At 48.1% G+C, this 23000-nt stretch overlaps 1 protein-coding gene across 1 annotated transcript; it reads right to left on the bottom strand.

Moving 5' to 3' along the window:
• Nucleotides 1–20896: 20896 nt before the first annotated feature.
• LOC149363492 (uncharacterized) lies at nt 20897–22803 on the bottom strand. Its single transcript, XM_089573490.1, has one exon. It carries the CDS (start codon nt 22383–22385, stop codon nt 20904–20906), a length of 1482 nt encoding a protein of 493 aa, XP_089429616.1. The 5' UTR covers nt 22386–22803; the 3' UTR covers nt 20897–20903.
• Nucleotides 22804–23000: the final 197 nt, after the last annotated feature.

The raw sequence follows: 23000 nt of genomic DNA, 5'->3' as shown, positions 1-23000 counted from the left end.
AGATAAGAAAGCAAAACAGCAAACATGACAGCCGGAGTATAGTCGGAGCCAAGTCGGCCGGAGCAACGGATGGATGGATGTTAAAGGCGGTTTTGCCGTGTGCACCTAGTGCTAATCTTCCAACAGCTCTGATTTACGTCTAATCTCGACTGAACTTCTGAAAACTGATAACTGCGTTGCAACGCCATCTACAGGCGGCATCTGGGATCGAGACAGCCAATGCGTGACCTTTACTATCAACAGGCATGTCGCTTGGCACGTTTCAATGCTCGCCTAAATGCCGCAGTTTTCCGTTGCTCCGGCTCCCGCCGCGTGGAGTATAACACTTTTGGCCGCGATGGTACCTGAAAATTAACACGGCGAAGGCAGGGCGACGAAATCAAGACAAAATCCGACCCAGGAACACATATGCTTTATTTTGAATGAACCAGTAGAGCACCCAAGAGACAAGAGTTCAACTTACGAAGAGCATTTAATTTTTGTTTGTGTCCTGTTCTTTTGACTACTATTGCTTCGCCAGTAGTTTTACCTATTGACCGTGCTTACCCCATATATCTGCTTTTTTTTTTAAAAAAAAAAACCTCTTCGTCGATCGCTCTTTCAGCACGTTCACTCAAGATTTTTGAAACTGATTGTAAAACATTTTATTCGTCGGAAAGAGCTCGGTGCTAAGAGGTCGTGTTAAGTGGTCGAGAGTACATAGCCATCGGCGACTTTGCCAGCCCACTCCACCGCCAGAACTTACTATATGGGGTCAGAGCTATAGCCAGCACTGTCTCCCGCCGCTCGAGAGAAGGAGCGGTAACTAGATCACCCGTAGGTGGCTCTGTTTTACGACCCCACAGGATGTGATGATGTGACTTCAATTTTCTGTTACTCTCCTTTCTCTTTCATTTTTTATCCCCTCACCCCCTTTCCCCCGTGTAGGGTAGCAAACCGATTATTTTTTCCGTTAACCTCCCTGCCTTTCCTCTTATTCCTCCTCCTCCACAGGATGTGATCGTAGTTGGCTCGTTGGTCACAGTGTTTACAGTTCGGGTTGTATAGATCCGGATAAATCTGCCCAAGGAGTAATGAGGTGCGTATCGATCTCGTCTGCAGACGACGCCACTTAACCTCCTGCTCTTTAGTCAGGCTTTTGTGTGAAGGGAGAAAGCTCTCCTTTCTAATTAAAAATGATTGGTTAGATCATGATATGTGCTCATGGAGTCCTTCGTGAAATTCAGGGAGCCAGACTCATCCACTGCCCGGTCGATGAAACCTCGGGCTTTATTGTGGGCTGCCTCGTTCCCCGGATTCCCCGAACAGGCTGCGACCCATATCGGTTCGGAATAATTTGGTGAGAATCTGGCGGCGTTAAGGATTCCAAAGGAGGTGTTTGCAATTCGCCCTTTTGAGAAATCACTCATAGCCATTTCGGAGTCGCTGAGAATGATGCTCTCTTGGGTATAGGGCGAGGGCTATGCCTCTTCTGCCGTTTCCGAGGATTTCGTTTTGATTGTTGCCAAGATTTTAAAAAATCGAGGCCCGGATTTAGTTGTGATTTTGTCGCCCACGTTTCTGCCTCAGTACCGGTAAGATACAGCTGCTGTATACTTTTCTCTTGAGGGATATTGGTGAACTGCCATTCATGATCTGAGAGAACCTGCCCTATGCTCTCAACCCCATTTTTATCCTTCAGTTACTTCCCTCTCATGATCCGGATCAGCGGTCACTACCTGCCCTGAACAGACATATTTCCTTACTACTTCCAGCCCCTAGCTGCCAATTATGAACTGCTGTTCCCTTGCTACACTGTTGAACATTACTTTGGTTTTCTACATATTAATTTTTAGCCCCACCGTTCGGCTCTTCTTGTCGAACTTATTAATCATGCTTTGCAGTTAATGTCTTGAGTGACTTAGTAAGGCAACATCATCATTGAATCGCACATTGCTTAAGTATTCTCCATTAACTCTTATCCCCAACTGTTCCAAATTCAGGCCTCGGAATATTTCCTTTAAACAGGCGGTGAATAGCATTCGCGACATCGTCTCTCCTTGCCTGCTACCCTTCCTTATTGGAATTTTATTGCTGACTTTATGGAGGACTAATGTAGCTGTGCAGTCGTGATAGATATTTTCCAATATTTTCACATAACACTCTTCCACAACCTGATTCCGCAATACCTGCATGATAGCTGAGGTTTCCACTGAGCCAAATGCTTTCTCGTAATCAATCACGACTATATATAGGGGTCGGTTATATTCTGCGCATTTCTCTATCGCCAGATTGATAGTGTGAATATGGTCTATTTTCGAGTATCCCTTACCAAAACGCTCCAGATTATTTGGTTGATTGAAGTCTAAGGTTGTCCTGACTCTATTCGCGATTACTTTGTAGGCAACGGACCGTAAGCTGATCGGTCTGTAATTTTTCAAGTCATTGACGTCTTCTTTCTTATGAACTAAGATAATTTTAGCATTCTTCCAAGCGTCTGGTACGCTCGAGGTTACAAGGTATAGTGAACTAGAAATATCTAGTTCACTGTATTACAAGGCATTGTGTATACAGGGTGGCTAGTTTTCCTCGCACAATCTCTCCTCCGTCTTTCAACAAATTTGCTGTTACCTGATCTTAACCAGCTGCTTTCCCCTGTTCATTGCTCCTAAGGCTTTCTTTACTTCCTCCTTCGTTACTGGGGGGATGTCCCCGTTGCTGCGCGGCAGTCTCTGTCATTAGCGTTCTGATTGTATTGGCTACTGTATAGATTTGTGTAGAACTCTTCGGCTATTTGAACTGTCTTATCCGTATTGCTAACGACGTTGCCTTCTTTGTCTCTTAACGCATACGGCTGGTTTTTACCTACGCCTAATTTACTCTTCACTACGGCTTTTAAGCTACCTCCGTTCTTTAGAGCATGCTCAATTCTCTCCATATTAAACTTCCTTATGCCGGCTACCTTGCGCTTATTTATTAGCTTTGATAGCTCTGCTAGTTCTGTTCTGTCTGTAGAGTTAGACACCGTCATGCTTTGGCGTTTGTTAATTAGATCTTTCTTCTCCTGAGGTAGTTTGCCGCTATCCTGGCGAACCATCTTACTGACTACTTCTACGGCGCAATCCGTACGATAGCTGTGAGATTATCGTTCATTCTTTCAACATTACGGTCGCCTTCCTCAGTTAAAGCGGAATATCTGTTCTGCAGCGAAATCCTGAATTCCTCTACTTTATACCTCTTCTCGATAACTCGTTAATGGGCTCCCGCTTCACCAGCTTCCTCCATTCCCTCCTCAAATCTAAGCTAATACGCGACCTTACCATTCTGTGGTCGCCACAACAGACCTTTCCGAGGACCTCCACATCCTCTACGATTCCAGGGTGAGCGCGTAGTATGAAGTCTATTTCATTTTTAGTTTCACTATTGGGGGTCTTCCACGTCCACTTCCTGCTTCTCGTTTGCGAAAGAAGGTATTCACGATCCGTAAATTATTTCTATCTGCGAACTCTGCTAGTAACTCTCCCCAGCTATTCCTAGAACCTCTTCCATAGTCACTTACCGCCCGGTCTCCAGCCTGCTTCTTGCCTAGCTTAGCATTGAAGTCGCCCATAAGAATAGTCTACTGTGATTTTACTTTGTTCATTGCCGATTCCATGTCTTCATAGAAGCTTTCAACGATCTGGTCATCATGGCTTGATGCAGGCGCGTAGGCCTGCACCACCTTCAGCTTGTACCTCTTATAAAGCCTATATTACAATAGCTGCCACCCTCTCGTGAATACTATAAAACTCCTCGATGTTGCCAGCTATATCCTGATTGATGAGGAATCCCACTTCTAGTTCTCGCCTGTCTGCTAATCCACGAGAGCACAGTACATGCCCGCCCTTTAGTATACTGTATGCGCCTCATCTGTCCTCCTAACCTCACTATGCCCTATGACGTCCCATTTAATACTCGCTAATTCCTCCAACAGCACTGCTAAGCTAGCCTCACTGAATAAGGCTCTAGCGTTAAACTTTGCCAGGTTCAGTTTCCAATGGCGGCCTGCCCGGAGCCAGTGATTCTTAGCACCTTCCGCTGCGTCACAGGACTGACCGCCGCCTTGGTCAGTTGCTCCGCAGCCGCTGGGGTTCTGAGGGCCAAGGGTTAATTAATTGATTTGTTCATAGAAGGTTGCGGCCAAGTACTACATCAGCGAGCTTGAATGAGCTGAGGTTTCACAAAAACCAGACCCGACGCGCTATATACTGATTATGTATGGTCGTTATACATGTTAGGCAATGCATGGAAATGCAGGCAATGCATGGAAAGGAAAGTACACATACCTTCCTTCTCCAAGCACATTTCTTGGAAACTTTTATCTGAGATAACGAAAACCTCCTCAATGCAAATGACATTTCTGGCAGGCAACAATGGCAGTAAGAAAAATGAACGCGTATTCACACGTAAAGTGCCAGTTTCAAATGCAACATGAGTAGTGAATTATGTCAGTGCCGTGTTGCCAAAAGCGGACTTATTCGATCTGTGGAGCACATCATGAGACCGCTAAAACAATGGCGGGAAGTTCATCAGTATTGCCGAGCAGTTGCGGAAGGTTGAAGATTCATGTAAACATTCCCAGGACTTAGTGAAATCCGCATTCCAGCGCAGGAGTGTTAAGAAAAACTGCAAATATGACGGCTGCGTTCAGTGCAGACAAGAATTATCGACGTCATCACCACAGATGACATGAATTTAGAGGGGACCCAGATATACCTCTGCATCCATGATCAAGTTTGTGGGCAAAATGATCCGAGCCACATTGTTTTGAATCATGCTGCTACAGTAATAAGATCATAATTCTGTGCAAAATACAGTTTAGTTAAAGATTTATTTATGGGGTATTCTCTTAAAATACGTTGTTCTTCCAGAGGCTTTGCATCCCCTCAGGCGCGCGCGGAAGCGTACCACGTTCTGAGCAAGATGAAGACGACACTCGTGCCGGTCGTTCTCTGTCCCCACCGCTGCCAGCCTAGGCTTTAATATCCTGGCGATCATCAAGCATTTCTTCTGCGAGTGAGTCAGTGGCTTTTCCTTAATTCTCGCGGAATTCGTCGCCCACCTAAATGCTTCGTTCCGGAGCAGAACATAGACTCCATTTGTGCAGGCACAGACTTTGGATCTAAGTGAAGGAAGACGGCTTTTTATACTGTGGTATTTGTTGGGGTGGTTACAGACGCTTTGATGGTTTGGCTTTGTTTTGTTTATGGGGTGTAACGTCCCAAAGCGACTCAGGCAATTAGAGACGCCGTAGTGAAGGGCTCCGGAAATTTCCACCACCTGGGGTTCTTTAACGTGCACTGACATCGCACAGTACACGGGGCTCTAGAATTTCGCCTCCATCGAAATTCGACTACCGCGGCCGGGATCGAACCCGTGTCTTTCGGGTCAGCAGCCGAGTGCCATAACCACTGAGCCACCGCGGCGGCTTACAGACGCTTTGAGTACTGTCTGCCTTTAAAGAGGCGCTTTCAAATACGATGTTTATCCCGCCGTAAGAAAGAATACGAAAAGAAGCCGTGGTTCAGTTAGCGAATGAGCCAGTTTAAAATTGGCGTCAATAATTTACGCCTCACAGCAAATCACGCTTTATCAGTCATTTGGACGCTCATATGCATAAAATTCATAGACATCTAATTCCCAATTCTCTTGTGTGTTCGCAAAGCAATAGCATTATAGCTCGATGCCTTTACAGCAAGTGACGTCATTTCGGTCTCTGACGCCACTTCCCTCCAGCCAATGGGCGAATTTTGTGACCAACGACATTTTTTTTTCTCGATTAGGCTTATCAAGCTAGCACACTAAAACAGGATTAAGCTCGTACTAAAGCATGACTGAGCTAGGTGAGACTCGATAAAACAGTTGCCCCGTGCCGACTGAATAAAAGATACGCAGCTGCTAAAGAAGCTCGTTGACGAGATATGAAGGTAGAACGCACAAAACTCTTGATATTAAACGCAATTAACATCGAGCTCTTTGCTAATGCCTTTTCACCATCTCGCGTCAGAGTGCTGCCTTTTTCAACTGGCCTTTCGATACTGATTGTTTCGAGATCTCTTCAGAAGTGCAATATTTCGGACAAATTCGTTTTCCCATAACTTAGACTCCGATGGTGGTCAATTTTCACTTTACAACAGGGATTGTTGTCAACTACGCGACGTGGCCGGCTCTGGAATTGTTGTGAGGAGCTCGAAATATCGTTCCGATGGCCAAGAGAGGTCTTCATGCCTGGAACATCGTCGGGATCGGCGCTCCCGTGTACCTGGCACCGCTGCTATTCTTCAAGGGTTTGGTATGCTACTTCTTTGTTTTTTGATCATACGCAATCGCCACGATACTAGGGGCAATAGCACTGCGCTCCTTAATTGGTGTCCACGGGCTCAACGATGGTCAGCAAGCCTGATATCTGGGCTAGTTGGTGTCTCACCTTATGTAGTGACCGTTGCTACGAAGCTCAGGTAGAGGATACGGCACAAAATATTTGTATTTTTAGGTAACCGAGTGCATTTAATCTTGCTCTTTGTCTTTCTATGAAACCCTGTGTGTTAGCTTTTGCTTCCTTATTCGCATTTTTACTTGCTTTGTTTTGTCGCGATGTACGATATATCCTTGTACCGCTCCTGCCTTGACCACCAAATGGAGGCTGGCAGTATTGAATAAAAATAAAAATATAGCACTGAGAGAAAAAGAGATCAGTCTTTTGAAGGCCGGTTGACAGCGTCGCTGAGTAAACAGAGAAGCATTTTTCGTTGCTTCTTGGCCACAGTACATTTGAAATAGCTCCTTAGGGGAATAAACGAGCTGAAAGTGCGCGCCTCATCTAGTGTTTTGTCGCTGTGTAAATTTTCTCTCGATTAAAATCAAGCCTTGGAGGAAGCCGCGTTACAATGAAGGTAAAATTGATGAAGCTGCCATGGATATTTCTGTGCACATTAAAAAACTCAGATTGGTCGAAACTAATCCTGAGCCCTCAATATGACGCGCATCATGGCATACGCTTTAACGCACACACATTCAGAAAATTTTTTGATAGAACCGGAAAAAGAAATGGCTTTGTCGGGCACGTAGGAAAGAAGTTTTTTCTTTTGAAAACTTTAAGACATCTTCTTCCATACACTAACATTTTGCAGTGAGCAGGAATGAATTCCTCAATAAAAGAAAAAGCAGACTTTCGAGGTGTAGCGTTTCCTCAATAATTGCAAGGTATATTGCAAGTTTGTGCTTACGGCACGTGCAGTTTTAGACAGCATATTGGAAGAAAAGCAAAAAAAAAAATGTGCCACTACTTCCGGCCTTATAATACGCGCACATGTACATATAAGGCGCAAACGACGACCACGAAGTTGACTTCGATGGCAGGTAGTCAATCGAAAATTTACACACAGTTTACGCTTTTTTCCTAAGTAGTTTTCATTGGGGCGCATTATCGTCTTAAACTGTTTTCCAAGTTCGATGCTAAAGTAAAAATAAATTTGAGCGCCAGCTAAGCGTTCCCGTTAGTAACAGGGCTCGAACATGTTGGTCTTATCCTTTCTCCTCTGCTCTAAAGACAAGAAAAGCCCCTCCCACTTCTTTAATTAATATTACATGCTGTAACGTCTGAAATGCTATAGTCATGGTCAAAGGGGTACAGACATAAAATTTTGTGGTATTAGCTAGGGGTGTGCGAATATTCGAAATATTCGAATATAATTCGAATATTATAATTTTAGTATTCGTATTCGATTCGAAATCCAGGTATTCGTGTTGTTTCGAATATTCGACACGACGCGAATAGTCGTATCTAGCCGAATATTCTATTGCGAGCACCGGCGTTCATTTCGGCCCGCAAGTCCTATCGACAGAGACATAACAACACGGCGGCGCCCAGAGCAATGCGTTGGGCCATGCAGTAGATGACTGCTCTGGTGAGCTTCTTTGTGGCTATACCTGCGAAGATGGTATAGTCAGAGCTGTGCACGAAATACCTCGCAATAAGAGCCAGTTCAGTGCCAATTGAGAGGGCATTTTCTGTGACTGGAGAAGTCGTTTCAGCTAGAAGGGAACTACTTCTGCCTGACCATGTGGAGCAGCCGGTTTTCCTTCACGACAACCTTTTATATTCATCCCAGCAACGCGCTTTTGTGCTTATGGCAAGCTAGCCTTGATCAATGCTGTGTACTAGCCATCTTCTGTGATATTTACACTCTTCTAAGAACAATGTTCGAGACTTTGATACTTTTTGTGCAGCCACACACACCCTTCGGGCTCATTTCATCACTGATAGTTGAACTGTGACGTTCTTAGGTGCTCAAATAAATGTTTTGTAGTGGTTAAATGCGTCTTTCCTTGATTATTCGATATTCGATTCGATATTCGGAACCAAGTATTCGTATTCGATTCGTATTCGAAAAATTTGACATTCGCACACCCCTAGTATTAGCTTTTCAGCGGGTAACTGAGGCTCTCATGCACCAAACAAAAGGTTGAAAAAAAAAAATGCTTGTTGGGGTAATGAAGTACTCAGTTTCTTTCCTAAAATGATAGCTTACTTAAAATGGCAGTTTTTTTTTTAGAAACTTGAAAATAAGTATGAGGGTCATGAGTGAATCATCCGCAAGGAATTGAAAAAATTGGTTTGTGAGGAAAGGAAATGGCGCAATATCTGGTTCACATCTCGGTGGATACCTGAACTGCGCCATAAAGAAAGGGATGAAGGTGGGAGTGAGAGAAGGAAGGGGGAAAGAAAGAGGTGCTGTAGTGGAGGTCTCCGGAATAATTTCGACCACCTGGAGATCTTTAACGTGCATTGACATCGCACAGCACACGGGCGCCTTTTGTAGCGAAAGCTACATTGGCCACGAACTTGCGATTTCGCTGTGGCGGTGCTCCGAGGAGGCACAGAGACCGAAATTGAGCCGTTGCCTAGCAACCGCCGCAGCTGGCGGACGCCGCGCGCTCGCCGCGCCATCTGGCGTGACGTCACACCACGCGCCTCCCAAGCATACGTAATAAGCCGCGCGAGTTATGCCACACCTTTCTTAAACATTAGGGCTGAGGAGAGGAAGAAACTAGGCTCACTCATTCGACGGTGCATGAAGAGGGCCCTGGGCTTACCGATTAGCACCTCCACAGAGAAGCTATGGGAGCACACAATACCTGGGACAAAATTGCGGAGGCTGTCAGAATTTTACAGCTCGAAAGATTAAGCCGAACAACCACGGGCAGAGCCATCCTCGAAATGGTAGGCCTGCAAACAGATAGGGGACTACGAGAGAAATCGAGCATTTCGCAGGACTGCCGAGAAAATCTAATCATTCCCCCACTCCCTCGTAACATGCATCCCGTATTCAACATTGAAAGGAGGGAGAAGAGAGCAGAAGCACTAATCAGACGCTTCGATCCGATGGACAGCAAGTCAGTTGCGTACGTGGACGCAGCAAGTGGCAAGTCGGGTGCGGCGGTCGCCTCAGTGGTCGACGGCCGCGGTGCCCCCGCATCGCGAAAACAGCCGAAGAAGTTGCGATAGCGCTCGCTTGCGTTGGAACGGAAGCCAATTTTATTATCAGTGATAGCAAAACGGCCATCTATAATTTTGGAAAGGGTAGGATCTCACCGGAAGCGGCAAGGATTCTGGCCAGTCGACGGCTAAACAGAAAAATTAGCCTAATTTGAACTCCTGCACACGCGTCCGTTCCTGGCAGCGGCGCGGCCCCCGAGTTAGCCCGAGCTCTCTACTTCTGGGTAATTGTGGAGCCGCCCGACTGCCGGAATATGGAGAGCGTCTGTAAAATTATACGAAGATTGTTGAAAATTATAGGTTACAGAGGGGACTGGTGCCACCACCGGATAAAAGTCTAAATAATAGGGAGGCAATCGCGTGGCGGCGCCTCCAAGCTGGGAACTTCGTAAACCCGGTCTGGGCATAGCATGTTCAGAGAGATAAGAAAGAAAACGATAAGTGCAAGCTGTGTGGGGCGAGAGGGACCCTCGACCACATAATCTGGGAATGCGCTAGCTCCCCAGGGGCTAAAGCAAATATAAATTGTAGAGAAACCTGGGAAGCCCTGCTGCGGATCGAGGCCCCTGCTTCACAGCAACAAGCCATCCGCCTGGCGGAAGAAGGTGCGCGAGGAATCGAGACCTCTTCGCCTGCTTCTAATCGCGGAGGTCCCGGCCCCTGTCTCTAAGGCCTGCGTACCGGGGACGGGGAGTAGGGGGCCTCCTTATCTGGCGAAAATAAAGTTTATATGATCATCATCATCTCGCCGCGGAGCCGCCGCTGCCGTTTGGTATGACGTCACACCGCCTGCCTCGTCGTTGCGTTCGCCTCCGCTCGCTTCGCCATCTGTGTCGCATGCCTGATAAAAGTTTAAAGGCCTCTGTAGCTGGTCACGTGGTGCACGGCGTACGAGGCTCCATGCGTGCGATGCGCACACTATGTGGACTACGTGACAAAACGGTTTCAACTTTTTTTTTTCCCGCTGCAGTCGCTGTCGTACGCCGTGCTCCTGGTGGCGCTGTTCACGGTCTTCGAGACGCTCCCCCTTACCGTCGTGTCTCTGGTGCCATGGGTGGCCACGGGCCTGCAGGGCACCTCAGCGTCCAACTACGACGACGCCTTCGAAAAGAGCGCCCCGGTAAGCTGGCGGAGCCCTTCGTATTACGGTTTCGTAGCGTCTTCTGAAGTGCTTAGCTGACTGGTTGGTGGGTCCATTATTAAGGCATACAAATAGAAGGAATGCGGAGGATTTCTTTCTGTCATCTCCGAATGACCTGATCGCAGGTTCCAGCGTATGCCCTATCTGCGTTCCTTCTGTCCGTCTCTTTTTCGCACTATATATATTGTTAATATGCATGAGATTCACCCTTTTTTACTCGAGTTGAGCTTCACTGAGAATTAACTGTTTCATCCATTCACGAATTAGCTGCTTCATCCGTTCACGGAGTCAAACATTAAGTAATCGCATTGCATCGGCGCAAGGAACATACTTTGTCGAAGCTAGAATTTTTAGATTTTGCTGAGTGTGACCATTATACTTATAATCTTGTAGGATAGTGTGTACTAGCCTCACTCCAGACCTCTTGGAGGAACACTCTGCGGCAAGGGCAATATACGTCCAAGTGTACAGCCGGGCTCTACAGTGCTGACGCTATACAAATAGAGCATTTAGCCTCCAAGAACGACAGGAGGAAGTGGCATATTATTTTTATTTACCTTATGTATTTATTTCAAGAATCTGGAGGTCTGAGTGGCTCTAGCAGAAGGCGTACGTTTCATAATGCGCAGAGTATTTCATGTTAGATAAATATGACGTTTCAAAACTTTGCAAGCTACCGAATGAGAATTAGTGGTCAATACCAACGGCTAAATAAAACAGCTTCAGTAAGAATTAGAGCACATAACAGATATAATCTTTTATTTGGCAACAGAACAGCAAAGAACAGCGAATGCTGGAACGAATATATTAACAAAACACAAACCATCTTGCAGTTAAGTATTAAAACAACAAAGAACGGTGGAATATAATTCAGCAGCATCGGATAATTTTAAAGCGTATTCAGAAAAATGATTGAAAATTCATGAAAGTAACGCTCTTCCCAGCCTTTGTTGAGGCTCATATAGTGAGAAATCGTTACGACGGAAGCAAGTTTCATCCCAAGACTGATTGAGAGAAGAAACTTTCTTAATTCACTTGTTTTGGAGAGACTGCTATACAAATGAAAGCTATACAACTTTTGCATAAACTTCGTAGTTAAAGAAAAATTCGTCCTGGCTCGGAATTCGAACCCGGGACAACCGCTTCATCGGAGCAGTTGCTCTACCAAATGAGCTAACCGGAACGGCAAGCTTATGGCAGGGATAGGGCGAATTGATCAATAACTCGGAGTAGGAACAGTATTAGTCAAATGTTTAGAAAAATCCCCCAAGGTGGAGTAGATTTGTAATAAGGGAATAATTATTCAATGGCATCCATCCAAGCGCAGCCGTACGGCTACAAAGGAAAGCCGTATGGTCCCAGTTAGCTCAGTTCATAGACTGCTGCGGTGAAGCGGTGGTAGAGGGACTGCTCCAGTGAAGCGGTGGTCCCGGGTTCGAACCCCGGACCAGGACCAATTTTTCTGTAGCTGCGAAGTTTCAGAGAAAGCTGTACAATTTTCCTTTGTAGCCGGATGATTGCACTTGGGTGGATGTCAATGAGTAGCTACTCGCTCATTACAAATCTACTCCACCTTGGGGGGCTCCGCTTAATATTTGACCAACGTAATAGGCCGCTATGGCTTCGCGGCACTGACTGCGTGCTGTCCCGAATTCCTGGTAATGTTTTTGTTTGTTTCATGGTGCGTGAGACTCATGATGATGGTGATGATGACGCTGGCGGCGCGTGCAGGAGCTGGCATCACTGGCCGGCTTCCTGATAGCGTACGTGCTGGTGGACTCTACACGGCTGTGGACGCGGCTGTCAGCGCTGCTGCTGCAGTGGAAGGGAGACCGACTGGGTCCCCTGTTCGCGCTGCTAATGCTGGTCGCCTTCCTGGCGTCACTCGTGTTGCCGGCCACCTTCGTCACTCTTCTGCTGGTCGCCTTCATCTGCCGCCACATTGAGAACATAAAGGCAAGCAAATGAGACGCCTCGGGCGTGACTGCAGAGCTCCACTGGGGTTGTATTTACAGTTTTCGGCATCTTTCCGAGAGCTGTCGAGTAAAATTGGAGGGAAGCTCCGGCTTAAGGGTATGACGCGACAGCTTTAATGGGCTAATGCCCACATATGCGGAATTGATCATTCTGGTCTATATACTGTTACGTGGCGGACAGCCGAGGAATGAGCCGGATAAACGTTGAACAAAATATGATTTAATAACCGCTGGTCTAGCGCCAGCGCTCCGTCTCGCCCCACTGCCAGCTTCGCCTTCTTCATTACAATAAATTCATATGTCTCGTGGGAGTCCTCGTACTCCTCCCGGCGCAGTGGTGCAGAGGTTAAGCGATGCGCCACTGCCCTGCGATGTCAGGTGCTCCCAGCGGTGGGCCTTGTGCGACCCATGTTCCTCTTCACGAACAGTCTCTCGCGACCAGTCTAATTTAATTGCCACTTACCTCGGTGGTCAGTGTGCTCACAATCAGGTAGGCTGGTTGTGATGACGCCACAAGCTCGCGTGACCTAGGCGACTCGGCTAGGTTGCGTCCCCTGGAATTTTTCGCTCACAACGCCGACGACGCCCGATTTTCTGCGGAACGGAGCCCTTAACGCTATAGCTGTGTCGCTGCCCACAGGACTTGTGTGTCCAAACTAAGCAGTGCTGTCGGTAAAACATCATCGTCATGCCGTATGTGACCGTCTGTGATTAAGCTGTTTAGGGCTGCTTCTAGTGGCCGCAGTGTGCCCTCGACAGTTGATGCCGAAGTGTACATGTGGGACCCACGGCCTCGTTTTATAGCATTTAAACGTTTGCCTCATGCGAACGCAGCTTGATCTCTATGGCTAAAAAGCATCGAGCCTTCAGTGCAGGTACCATTATCATGCCGGTGCCGACGGTGCCCGTGAAGGGAAAAATTGCTTGGGTGGGAACGTCATGTGACTTGGAGTCTAATAATAAAAAAATGCAGGTATTATTGGCAGGGGCTGAGTCGCAGCAGTCACGACAGGCCGACTGCAGGATGCCTTAAGAAAGTCAGAAGAAAGCGACCGGCTTCAAGATAGCTTGGCTTGTGGAGGCTGGCCGCATGATGTCCTGCTAAGCCTTATGTTTCTTTTCCTCCATGGTACAAAACTCCGAACGCCCTCGCGGTACCATCCGCACTTGAAGGGACTCTGCAACGCCTTTTAAGCATAGTATATAAACACGCTCTATCGCTAGATTGAACTGTCACGTCAGTCCGAGCCAAATAACACACTTCTACAAGAAGCAGATAACCCAAAATAATGCTCGAAAGCTGGCGAGCTCTTTCCGGAGGCTTTCAAAACTTGCGCCTTCTTGCCCTCTTGCGTGTCATGAGGGTACGTATTTCGGTTTAGAAATAGCAGTTGGTCAGATTCTTTCAGACGTCACACATGCTGACATGGCCGCGGCCTGTGCGTCGCGATGGCACATCAGGAAACTCCGCCTCCAAGGGTTCCTGCATGCGTGGCAGCACAGCGGTGGGGCGAGGTGGGTGGGGCCAGCGGAGGAATGCCGACCGTTGGGCATGCAAAAAGTGACAAGAGGACACGGAAAAGAGCGAAGACGCTGAAATTCAAGTTTTTACGGCAGACAACTCCGCTTCTTTAAACAAAATCTTGCTGGATGATGTTTGTGAAGCGCCGTCGTTTAAGATCCCAGGAATACCTTACCTTTATTGAAGAATGCTGCAGGGCCACTTTAACACCAGCTCAACGCCCATCTGCGCCTGCGCGCAGGATGACATCGCGGCGCTGCAGGCGCGCATGGAACAGCACACTGCCCACACGCCGTGGTTGTCGACCGCAAGAAAGAGTGGAGGTCCCTTGCCCCGCGGATACCGTACCCAGCAGCGGCCTCTGACGACCCGCCAACGCAAGCCTCAGGACAAGGCGCAGTCCAAGAGGGCGGCGGCGCAGGCCGCAGCTATGCCAGAAATGGAACCGGCGGCGGCTCTCGTGAGGATAGACGACGTTTCCAAGCAGCTGGTGGCGGCGCTCCGATCGGCGTGCACCGATTCTCCCAGGCTGAGGCTTCTGCGCTCGAGGAGACGCTCGGGGCCCACCGGCTCTGTGGCCGAGATGCCGACCTCGGTAGACTCGACCGTGCTGCAAGCGATCAGCGTCACGGTTACAAGTACACCGCCACTGGAGGTGAGCTGCCTGTTAACGACAAAGTAAAGGTTGCCGTGGGCATTCGCGTCGATTAAGTCGCAAAGCCTCCGGCTTAAGCACGTTCTCAGAATCGACTCTTCGTCCTTAAACAAGGATGTAATTATTAATTAACAATGTTACACCGGAATGATTATCGACTGTAGATAAAGCTGTGGTTACCTGTCTTATCGAAGTCACACAAAAAAATATTTCAGGCGAACTCATTTGGTAATTTATTGATGAAACTCATCAGCGTACAGGATTATGCGTCTTGGACCTCCCACACATTTTTTCTCGGGGTTTAACAAGCGCTGTGCTCTGAGGTAAATTGGGCTTCTTTGAATTTCTCAGACTCTTCTGCGACTTTGCTCGGATGTACCACATATCATCAATCAGTTGCCCGAAAATTGCGGCTAGAATTTTTGACCTTGCGCATTTTGCTTTCCTCCGGTGAATTCTTTTTCGTCAGAGAATTTTTTGCTACTCGGTGGAATCACATAATTTGAAGTGCAGCACTTGTGCTCGCGTCTTTTCTTGGCAATGGAGCCGAAGCTACAAAGCCGAAACACGCCTTCTCTTTCAAAACAGCAAATATAGTCCCTGGTTTCAGTCATTAGTTTCGTCTTCGACCATATTTTATTGGTACCACTCGTTATTTACGGCATGCTTCTGACATAAATGTGCAATTTAAACGTTGAAGGGTTACAAAAAAAAAAAAAACGATTTCATTGATTGGAACTAGTTTTCTAAGCACTTCCAGTTCCAAGAAGCTTCCATAAATGGCGTCTGTAGAATCTGCAGCGCTCGCATTTTCCTGCCCGGAATGAGCGCTTGTCGTAACTACAGATAGGCGTGATGGGATGCAGAACTGTTTCGAACTCGTTTAATATTGCCTACTACTTTTATTACCTTTATTTACAGCTCGGTATTTCAAAATCCGCTTCGCCATCCCGGGCACTACAAATAGCACGGTATCCTTTAGAGGCGCTGGCTGCCCGCAGACGTTCCCGTGCGTCTCGTTCCGGAGACAGTCCGAAAGCAGGCACGTCATCTGGCAGCGCCGAGCCTCCAGCACCGTCAACCAGCCAACAGCCGCCATGCCCCAAGTCCCCACAGAGTTCTTCCACACCGGAGCGTAGTCAGGGCTTAGACAACATAGAACCAGCGTCGAAGGGGTGGACCTCTCCCCTGAGATCTAAAAGAACGGCCACTCCTCCGCAGCCCACCCATGGGCAAGAAAGTGTCAAGTCATCACTGTTGGGCTCACCTACATCGCAGGTCAGCCGTGTCAAGGGAGGTAGCGCTCAGCCGTCAAAAGTCCGTTCCTCTCGAGCTGCGTCTCCTATGAGAAGTAGTCCAATGAGAACTCGTCGTCACTACCAGCCACGAGCGAACTTGAGGCAGGTATCCAGCTCATCTACGTCACAAGACGTCCGTGCAGGAAGCAGCGTTGCGTTGACATCCGAAAGCACCTCCCCTCTCTCCACGGCATCGCAGAAGGCTGGCGTCCACCACTTAGGCGAGTCGCAGTCATGCTCGAAGCCACCGATGGCTTCGTACACCCCACACGGCAGCCTTGGCCGGAGAAGCAGTGCCGAACGACAATCCAAGAAGTCTTCTAGCGACATGCGATCCTCTCCAGTGGCGGCTGGTACGAAGCAACTTGCGCCGGAGACGAACTCCAAGTCACTCGTGGGCACATCCTCGCCGCAGGGCAGCCAAGATCCCAGGTAGCGCTAGACATTAGAACAATGCTATAGAAATGCTGTACGAGTTCCGTTAGCGTTGCATGGTAAATATTGAACCATTGACTTTAAACACAGTAAAGTTTGTTAAATCCGAAGTATTGGTTCAAGGCCTAAAACGTAACGTTAGAGTTGTGCTCGAAATGTTGATATAATGTTCAGATCATACCTGTAAGCGGACATTACATGTAGACTTGCGTAACGCTGAAGTTGTGCTCGAAATGTTGATATAATGTGCGAATCGTACCTTTAAAATGACATTACATGTAGGCTTACGTAACGCTAAAGTTGGGCTCGAAAATATAGTGTGCGGATCATACCTATAAAAGGACATTCCATATAGGCTTATTTCAATCGCTGTGTCCTGTAGGTCATTCCACGGTTTGTACAGTAATGGTGTTCTTCAACAATGATAATTTTGGAGCTCTTTTACTGCGCCTGCCATAGATTGCATACACACCACCAAATTTCATTATTTAATTAGAAACAATTGCTCATTACCCACTAATCACTAACACTTGTTGGGTACCCTTCATGGCTGAATATAATAAGAAAGAATCTGTGGGATCAGTTCGAAGGCCAGTGCATGAGTTGCATGTATTAGTTCTGCTGGATCGTAGAGCCCTGCAGGAACACTTTACAAGTATAGCAAAAGTGGCAAATATGTTGTTTAAAATGTTTAACAAAAGTTAGGAAATATTACTATAATGCTTGTAACGTCTACGCAACGCTGGAAAATAAGGCCATTAAAAGTGCACTAAAGAGGATTTGAGCTCGCCTTTTTACCGTGGGAACTCCATCTACACGCTCCAAGTATTCTTAGAATCATCGAATTATTGTCCCGAGCGCCAAATTTCCTTACTCAATCGTATTAAACGTACCGGCTCCCGCCTTTTTTTTTAAGCTGACCTCCGAGAGTAGGCGGTGTCAACCAACGCGTGGAGTGCCTTTCAGCCAGTCGCGTGGCGGCTAATGATACATATAGTAATACGCGGAATGATCTACGAAAACAGAGTCCACGAGCACTGTTATTTCCGTGGGCTACATTTGTGGATGTGTTGTCTGCGACTTAAACTATTTATTCACGGAAACCTAAAAACAAAATAAAAGTGAAAACGAAGCCGCCACGCGACTGGCTGAAAGGCACTGCACGCTTTATTTGACTCCTCCTGTACTCTCGGAGGTCAGGTGAAAAAAAATAGGCGACATCCGGGGCGTTTAATCAGATTTAAAAGGGATATCAGCCGCACATGACAACGAATGCTGGGAGCCTGTGGATCGAGTTCCCGCGGTAAGAAGACGAGCTCAGAATCATATTTAGTGCACCTTTAATGCACTTTGTGAAGCTTGACCGAAACAAAGTAATAATATAAAAACGCTTCGCTGCTGCCTACAAGCACCAGGCCGGAGTCCAAGAGGTCTTCTCCAGGCTCACCGTCAGTGCCGACGGGCGCGTCCTCGGCCAGAAGCAAGACGTCGGCAAGTACTGCGGACGGCTGGCTGCCGGCACCGCCCTCGTCTGCTGTGCTGTCTCGGCTGGAAGCTTCAAGGTCAGCACCATTTGTTGTAGCCGCGGCGAGCGAAGCAGAGGCAGAGCGACTAAGCAACATGTTTATTCGGCATGCTGGGCCGTACAGATTAAGAGACACACACAAGCGATCTGCTCGCTGACTTCTTAACAAGTGCAACGCTCCCCCTCTCGGCGTTGCCATTCACACACGTCACGGCATCACGTGACACTACATACCAATCGCGCACAATGCGTTCACATGATACGTCATTCCCTTTCCCCCTAACTGTTTTACACAAGCTCTATGGGGCATAACGATCAGGAGGCTTCCGAGAACGAGCACTGCGCCGTACAGGTGGCGTGTCCGGAGGTGGCGCATGCTCCCGGAGCGGTGGTGCAGGCAGCGTGGACCTTGCAGGCGAACTGGCGTTCTGTCCCCGCAACGTAGATGCTTGGGCAGGCTGTGGTGCTGAGGAATCCTGTGGCTCAGACGTATCTAAGGAAGGGATCTTAGTAGACGACTCTTCCGGTACAGAATCAGGCATTGAACTAGGCACAGAAGGATACACAGTTGGCCCGGATTCAGCACTTTGAAACGAACACGGACGTAGGTTGTCAGCGTGCACAAACCTCTGTTCCTGCCCTATTCTAACATTGTAGGTGGATGCACTGCACCGCTGTTCTACAACGCCACGCAACCACTTTTCCTCCCCTGGACGTAGTCCTTGCACGAGCACATGGTCGCCTTCCTCAAATGATCTCCATGACCGCCCTCTCTCGTTAGCCTTCTCTTTCGTCTGGTAGAACCTGTCGTCCATACGTTTTTCCAAGTTCGGTTGGAGAAAGGTCAGGCGTGTGCGCGGCTTCCATGACAGAAACAATTCCGCGGGTGTCAGCCCCGTGGTTGCGGTTGGTGTGTTTCGGTACGTGAACAGAAATTGGTCAACCCGATGTTGCAAGGTTTTCTTGATCCCTGTTCTTCTCTCGTCGAGAACCTGTCGCAAAAGGTCCCGCTTAATGGTCTGTACGTACCGCTCTGCGCTTCCATTTGATGCGGGGTGGTACGGTGGCGTCCTGGTATGCCGCACCCCATTCCTGCGGAGAAAGTCTGCGAAATTCTTGGAACAGAACTGTGGACCATTGTCCGTAACTACTTCTTCCGGCAGGCCGTAGGACGCAAAGACACTCCGCAGCTTTTCAATGGTCTTCTCGGTAGAGGTGGATGGCATGACGAACACTTCTGTCCACTTGGAATGCACATCCACTAGGACTAGGAGCCACTGGTTATCGGTAAAAGCAAAGTCCAGATGGATTCTTTGCCATTTGCGAGTTGGCCAACCCCAAGTTAGCAGTGGAATACGTGGCGGAGCATTTTGTGTTAACTGACACGTGTCACAGCTTTTCGCAATCTGCTCAATGTCCTCCGTGAGCTGAGGCCACTACACAAAACTACGGGCGAGCATTTTCATGCGCGTCATCCCGGGGTGTCCTTCGTGCAAAAGGTGCAACACCTGTTTGCGTAACCCACGAGGTATAATCACTCGATTTCCCCATGTAACACACTGCTGATCTGCAGATAGCTTATGTCGGCGAATGAAATAAGGCATTAGGTCATCATCTTTAACATGCGGCGGCCAACCACTCATCGTATAACACAGCACTTTCGACAATACTCTGTCAGTTCGAGTGCACTTCTGAATTTCAACAGCAGACAATGGCACTTCATCAACAACTGAAAAGAAATGTGCATAATCCGAGACATAATTGCGATTTGCAAGTGGTAACGGTGAAAAACCGTCAGCATTTCCAACCTCTCGACCCTTGCAGTAAACCCAACGATAATCGTACGCTGTAAGCAGTAAAGCCCAGCGTTGCATGCGGGCAGCTGTCATCACTGGTACGGGCTTATTATGAGCGAGCAAGCCTACCAATGGCTGATGGTCGGAGTAAATCTCAAAGCGATGCCCGAACAGATATTTGTGGAACTTTTTCAGCCCAAAAACAACAGCCAAGGCTTCTTTTTCGATGTGAGCATACCCCTGCTCTGCTTTACTTAACGTTCTGGAAGTATAGGCAATTGGCCTTTCGTCGCTTCCAATCTTATGAAAAAGAATAGCTCTTACGCCGTAAGCCGAAGCGTCACACACTAGTCCTATCGGCTTTTTCTAGTCGTAGTATGTCAGCACATTGCTTTGTGTTAACCAGCTCTTACTTTCTTGAAATGCTTGCTCAGCTTCCTGTGACCACTGAAATCCCTTTTCTTTCTTTAGAGCATTGTACAGAGGCTTAAGCTTAGCTGACATGTTCGGTACAAACTTCCCGTAGAAGTTAATCAAGCCCAGGTAAGCTGGCAACTGTGCCGCATCCTTTGGACTTGGTGCCTCTTTTATCGCGTTCACCTTTTCATCTGATGGCCGAAAGCCCTTGTCGTCCAGTATGTGGCCTAGGTAAGAGAAAGACGTCTGAAAGAATTTGCACTTTTCCTTTTGCAGTCGTATGCCTCTCTCTAGAAAACGTGCCAACACCCTTTGCACTCGATGAAAACATTCGTCAAATGTTGAACCCGCGATAAGTGCATCATCCAAGTAGTAGCTTACCCGCTCAAGCCCTTTTACACATCATCCATGGCAGACTGAAAAATAGCAGGTGCACTTGTGATGCCATAGTGCAAGCGCGTGTACTTGAATAGCCCCAGGTGTGTATTGACAACCACCATTGATTGTGCCTCCGGATGCAGTTCCAGCTGTTGATACGCTGTCGACAAATCAAGCACTGTGAAATACTTACATCCTGACAACTTTGCAAATAAATCTTCCATGACGGGAAGCGGATAATGGTCAGTTCGCAGGCACGGATTCAATGTAACCTTGAAGTCCCCACACACTGACTTTGTTGTTCGCCTTAGGCACAACAACTAGGGGCGTCGCCCAGTCGCTTTTCTGTACAGGGACTAACACTCCCCTGTTCACAAGAGACTGCAATTCAAGTGACACGGTTTCCCTCAAAGAAAATGGCACCTGTCGAGCCTTGCAAAATACAGGGTTGCTCCCCTCCTTCAAAACCAGCCTGACTGGACTACCTTTGATCAGCCCAAGAGTGGGCTCGAACACCCTTGCGTACTTCTCAAGTAGCGCCGCAACTTTGTCTAAACACACGCCATGCACACTTGACCAGTCTAGCTTAAGAGCCTCCAGCCAGTCACGCCCTAGCAACGCAATGTCGCTATTGTTGTGGGTTTTAACAACAATGAGCGGAAGTTGCTTGCACTGACCATTATGTTCGACTGGAACCGTCAACTTCCCTGTGACTGTTAGCGGCGACCCACCGTATGTCCTCAGCTTTATGTGGCAAGGCTCTTTAGGTAGACTGGGACAGAATGTCCTGTATAGCATTTTTGGCACAATGGAAACAGACGCACCCGTGTCTATTTGCATGTTAACATTCTTCTTGGCTACCTTAAGGCAGATTTCATAATGCCCTGGGCGTTCTGCACAAGAACATACATTGTACAACAACACTTCGTCACAATCCGCGTCCTCCACAGCTACCGAATTAGCCGCGCCTCTAGACTTGAACTTGCACGTTTTCGCCAAGTGTCCGTAACGCTTGCATGCACGACAACGATACTTGCGAAATTTGCAGTTCGATGCTTCGTGCGCTGAGCCACACCGGAAACAGTCCGGCGATTCAGACACTCGGTCCCGTGCTAGTCCTGCACCGGATGAACGCTGCTGCTGGCGTTTCCCACCGCCTGGCTTATGACGTACGGCGTCGACTGTACCTTGCGTCCCCGTCGGCTGAAATTCCCGACTTTCCTTCCGCGCTAGCTCGATGCTTTTCGCAACGTCGCAGGCGTCCGAAAACGTCAACTGGCTTCTCTTCAGCAACTCTGCTTGCGTTGCGCTGGTGCAGAGTCCCACTACAAGGCGGTCTCGCAGAGCCTCATCGAGGAATTGCCCGAATTCGCATGAAGCTGCCAATTGCCTCAACTCCACTGCATAGGCTGCTATGGGCTCTCCCTGATGCTGGCACCGCCGATTAAACTTGAATCGTTCTACGATAACCATGGGCTTCGGTGAGAAATGACTTCGCAGCACTTCTACGAGTTCCGCATAAGTCTTGTCCTCTGGCTTTTTAGGCTCTAGCAAACTCTTCTGCGTCTTGCACGCCTTCTTGCCTATTGCCGTAATAAACATCGAGACCTTGAGGTCTTCGCTCACCTTGGAGGCCTTCAGGAAGTGCTCGAACCTTTCCACGTAGGACCCAAAATCCTCGTCTCCGTCCTCGACGAACTGGTCGAAACTTCCAAGCGTTGCCATCCCTGTGCCTCGCCCGAACGCTCTCCACGAACGCCGGTGCCTCCACGAACGCCGCGATGAGTTTCACGCAGTCCAGCAGGATCCCGTCCTCGTCGCCAATTATGTTGTAGCCGCGGCGAGCGAAGCAGAGGCAGAGCGACTAAGCAACATGTTTATTCGGCATGCTGGGCCGTACAGATTAAGAGACACACACAAGCGATCTGCTCGCTGACTTCTTAACAAGTGCAACGCTCCCCCTCTCGGCGTTGCCATTCGCACACGTCACAGCATCACGTGACACTACATACCAATCGCGCACAATGCGATCACATGATACTTCACCATTATTATATGATAACCGCTGTGTTTTAATGCGAAAACATTGTATAGCTAATCGGCAACGAGACCCCGCACCGATGATGCCACCGGTGAGCATGTGTGATCCATGTTGTTCTTCCCGAGCAACTTCTCGCGACCAATCATTAATTTAACTGCTACCTGCAACAATGGTCAGTTTGCTCACAATCCGGTGGACAGTTTATGACAACGCCAAGAGGTCCGGTGACCTAGTTGGCCCAACTATACTCCGTTTCATACATAGGCAACGCTGCGGAGGTTGCTGAAGTAGTGCGTCCG

The sequence above is a fragment of the Amblyomma mixtum genome, chromosome 2 (genome assembly GCF_055824585.1).
Source record: "Amblyomma mixtum isolate Tamu chromosome 2, ASM5582458v1, whole genome shotgun sequence".
Taxonomy (NCBI): Eukaryota; Metazoa; Arthropoda; class Arachnida; order Ixodida; family Ixodidae; genus Amblyomma; species Amblyomma mixtum.
This window is presented reverse-complemented; position numbering and strand designations above follow the sequence as displayed.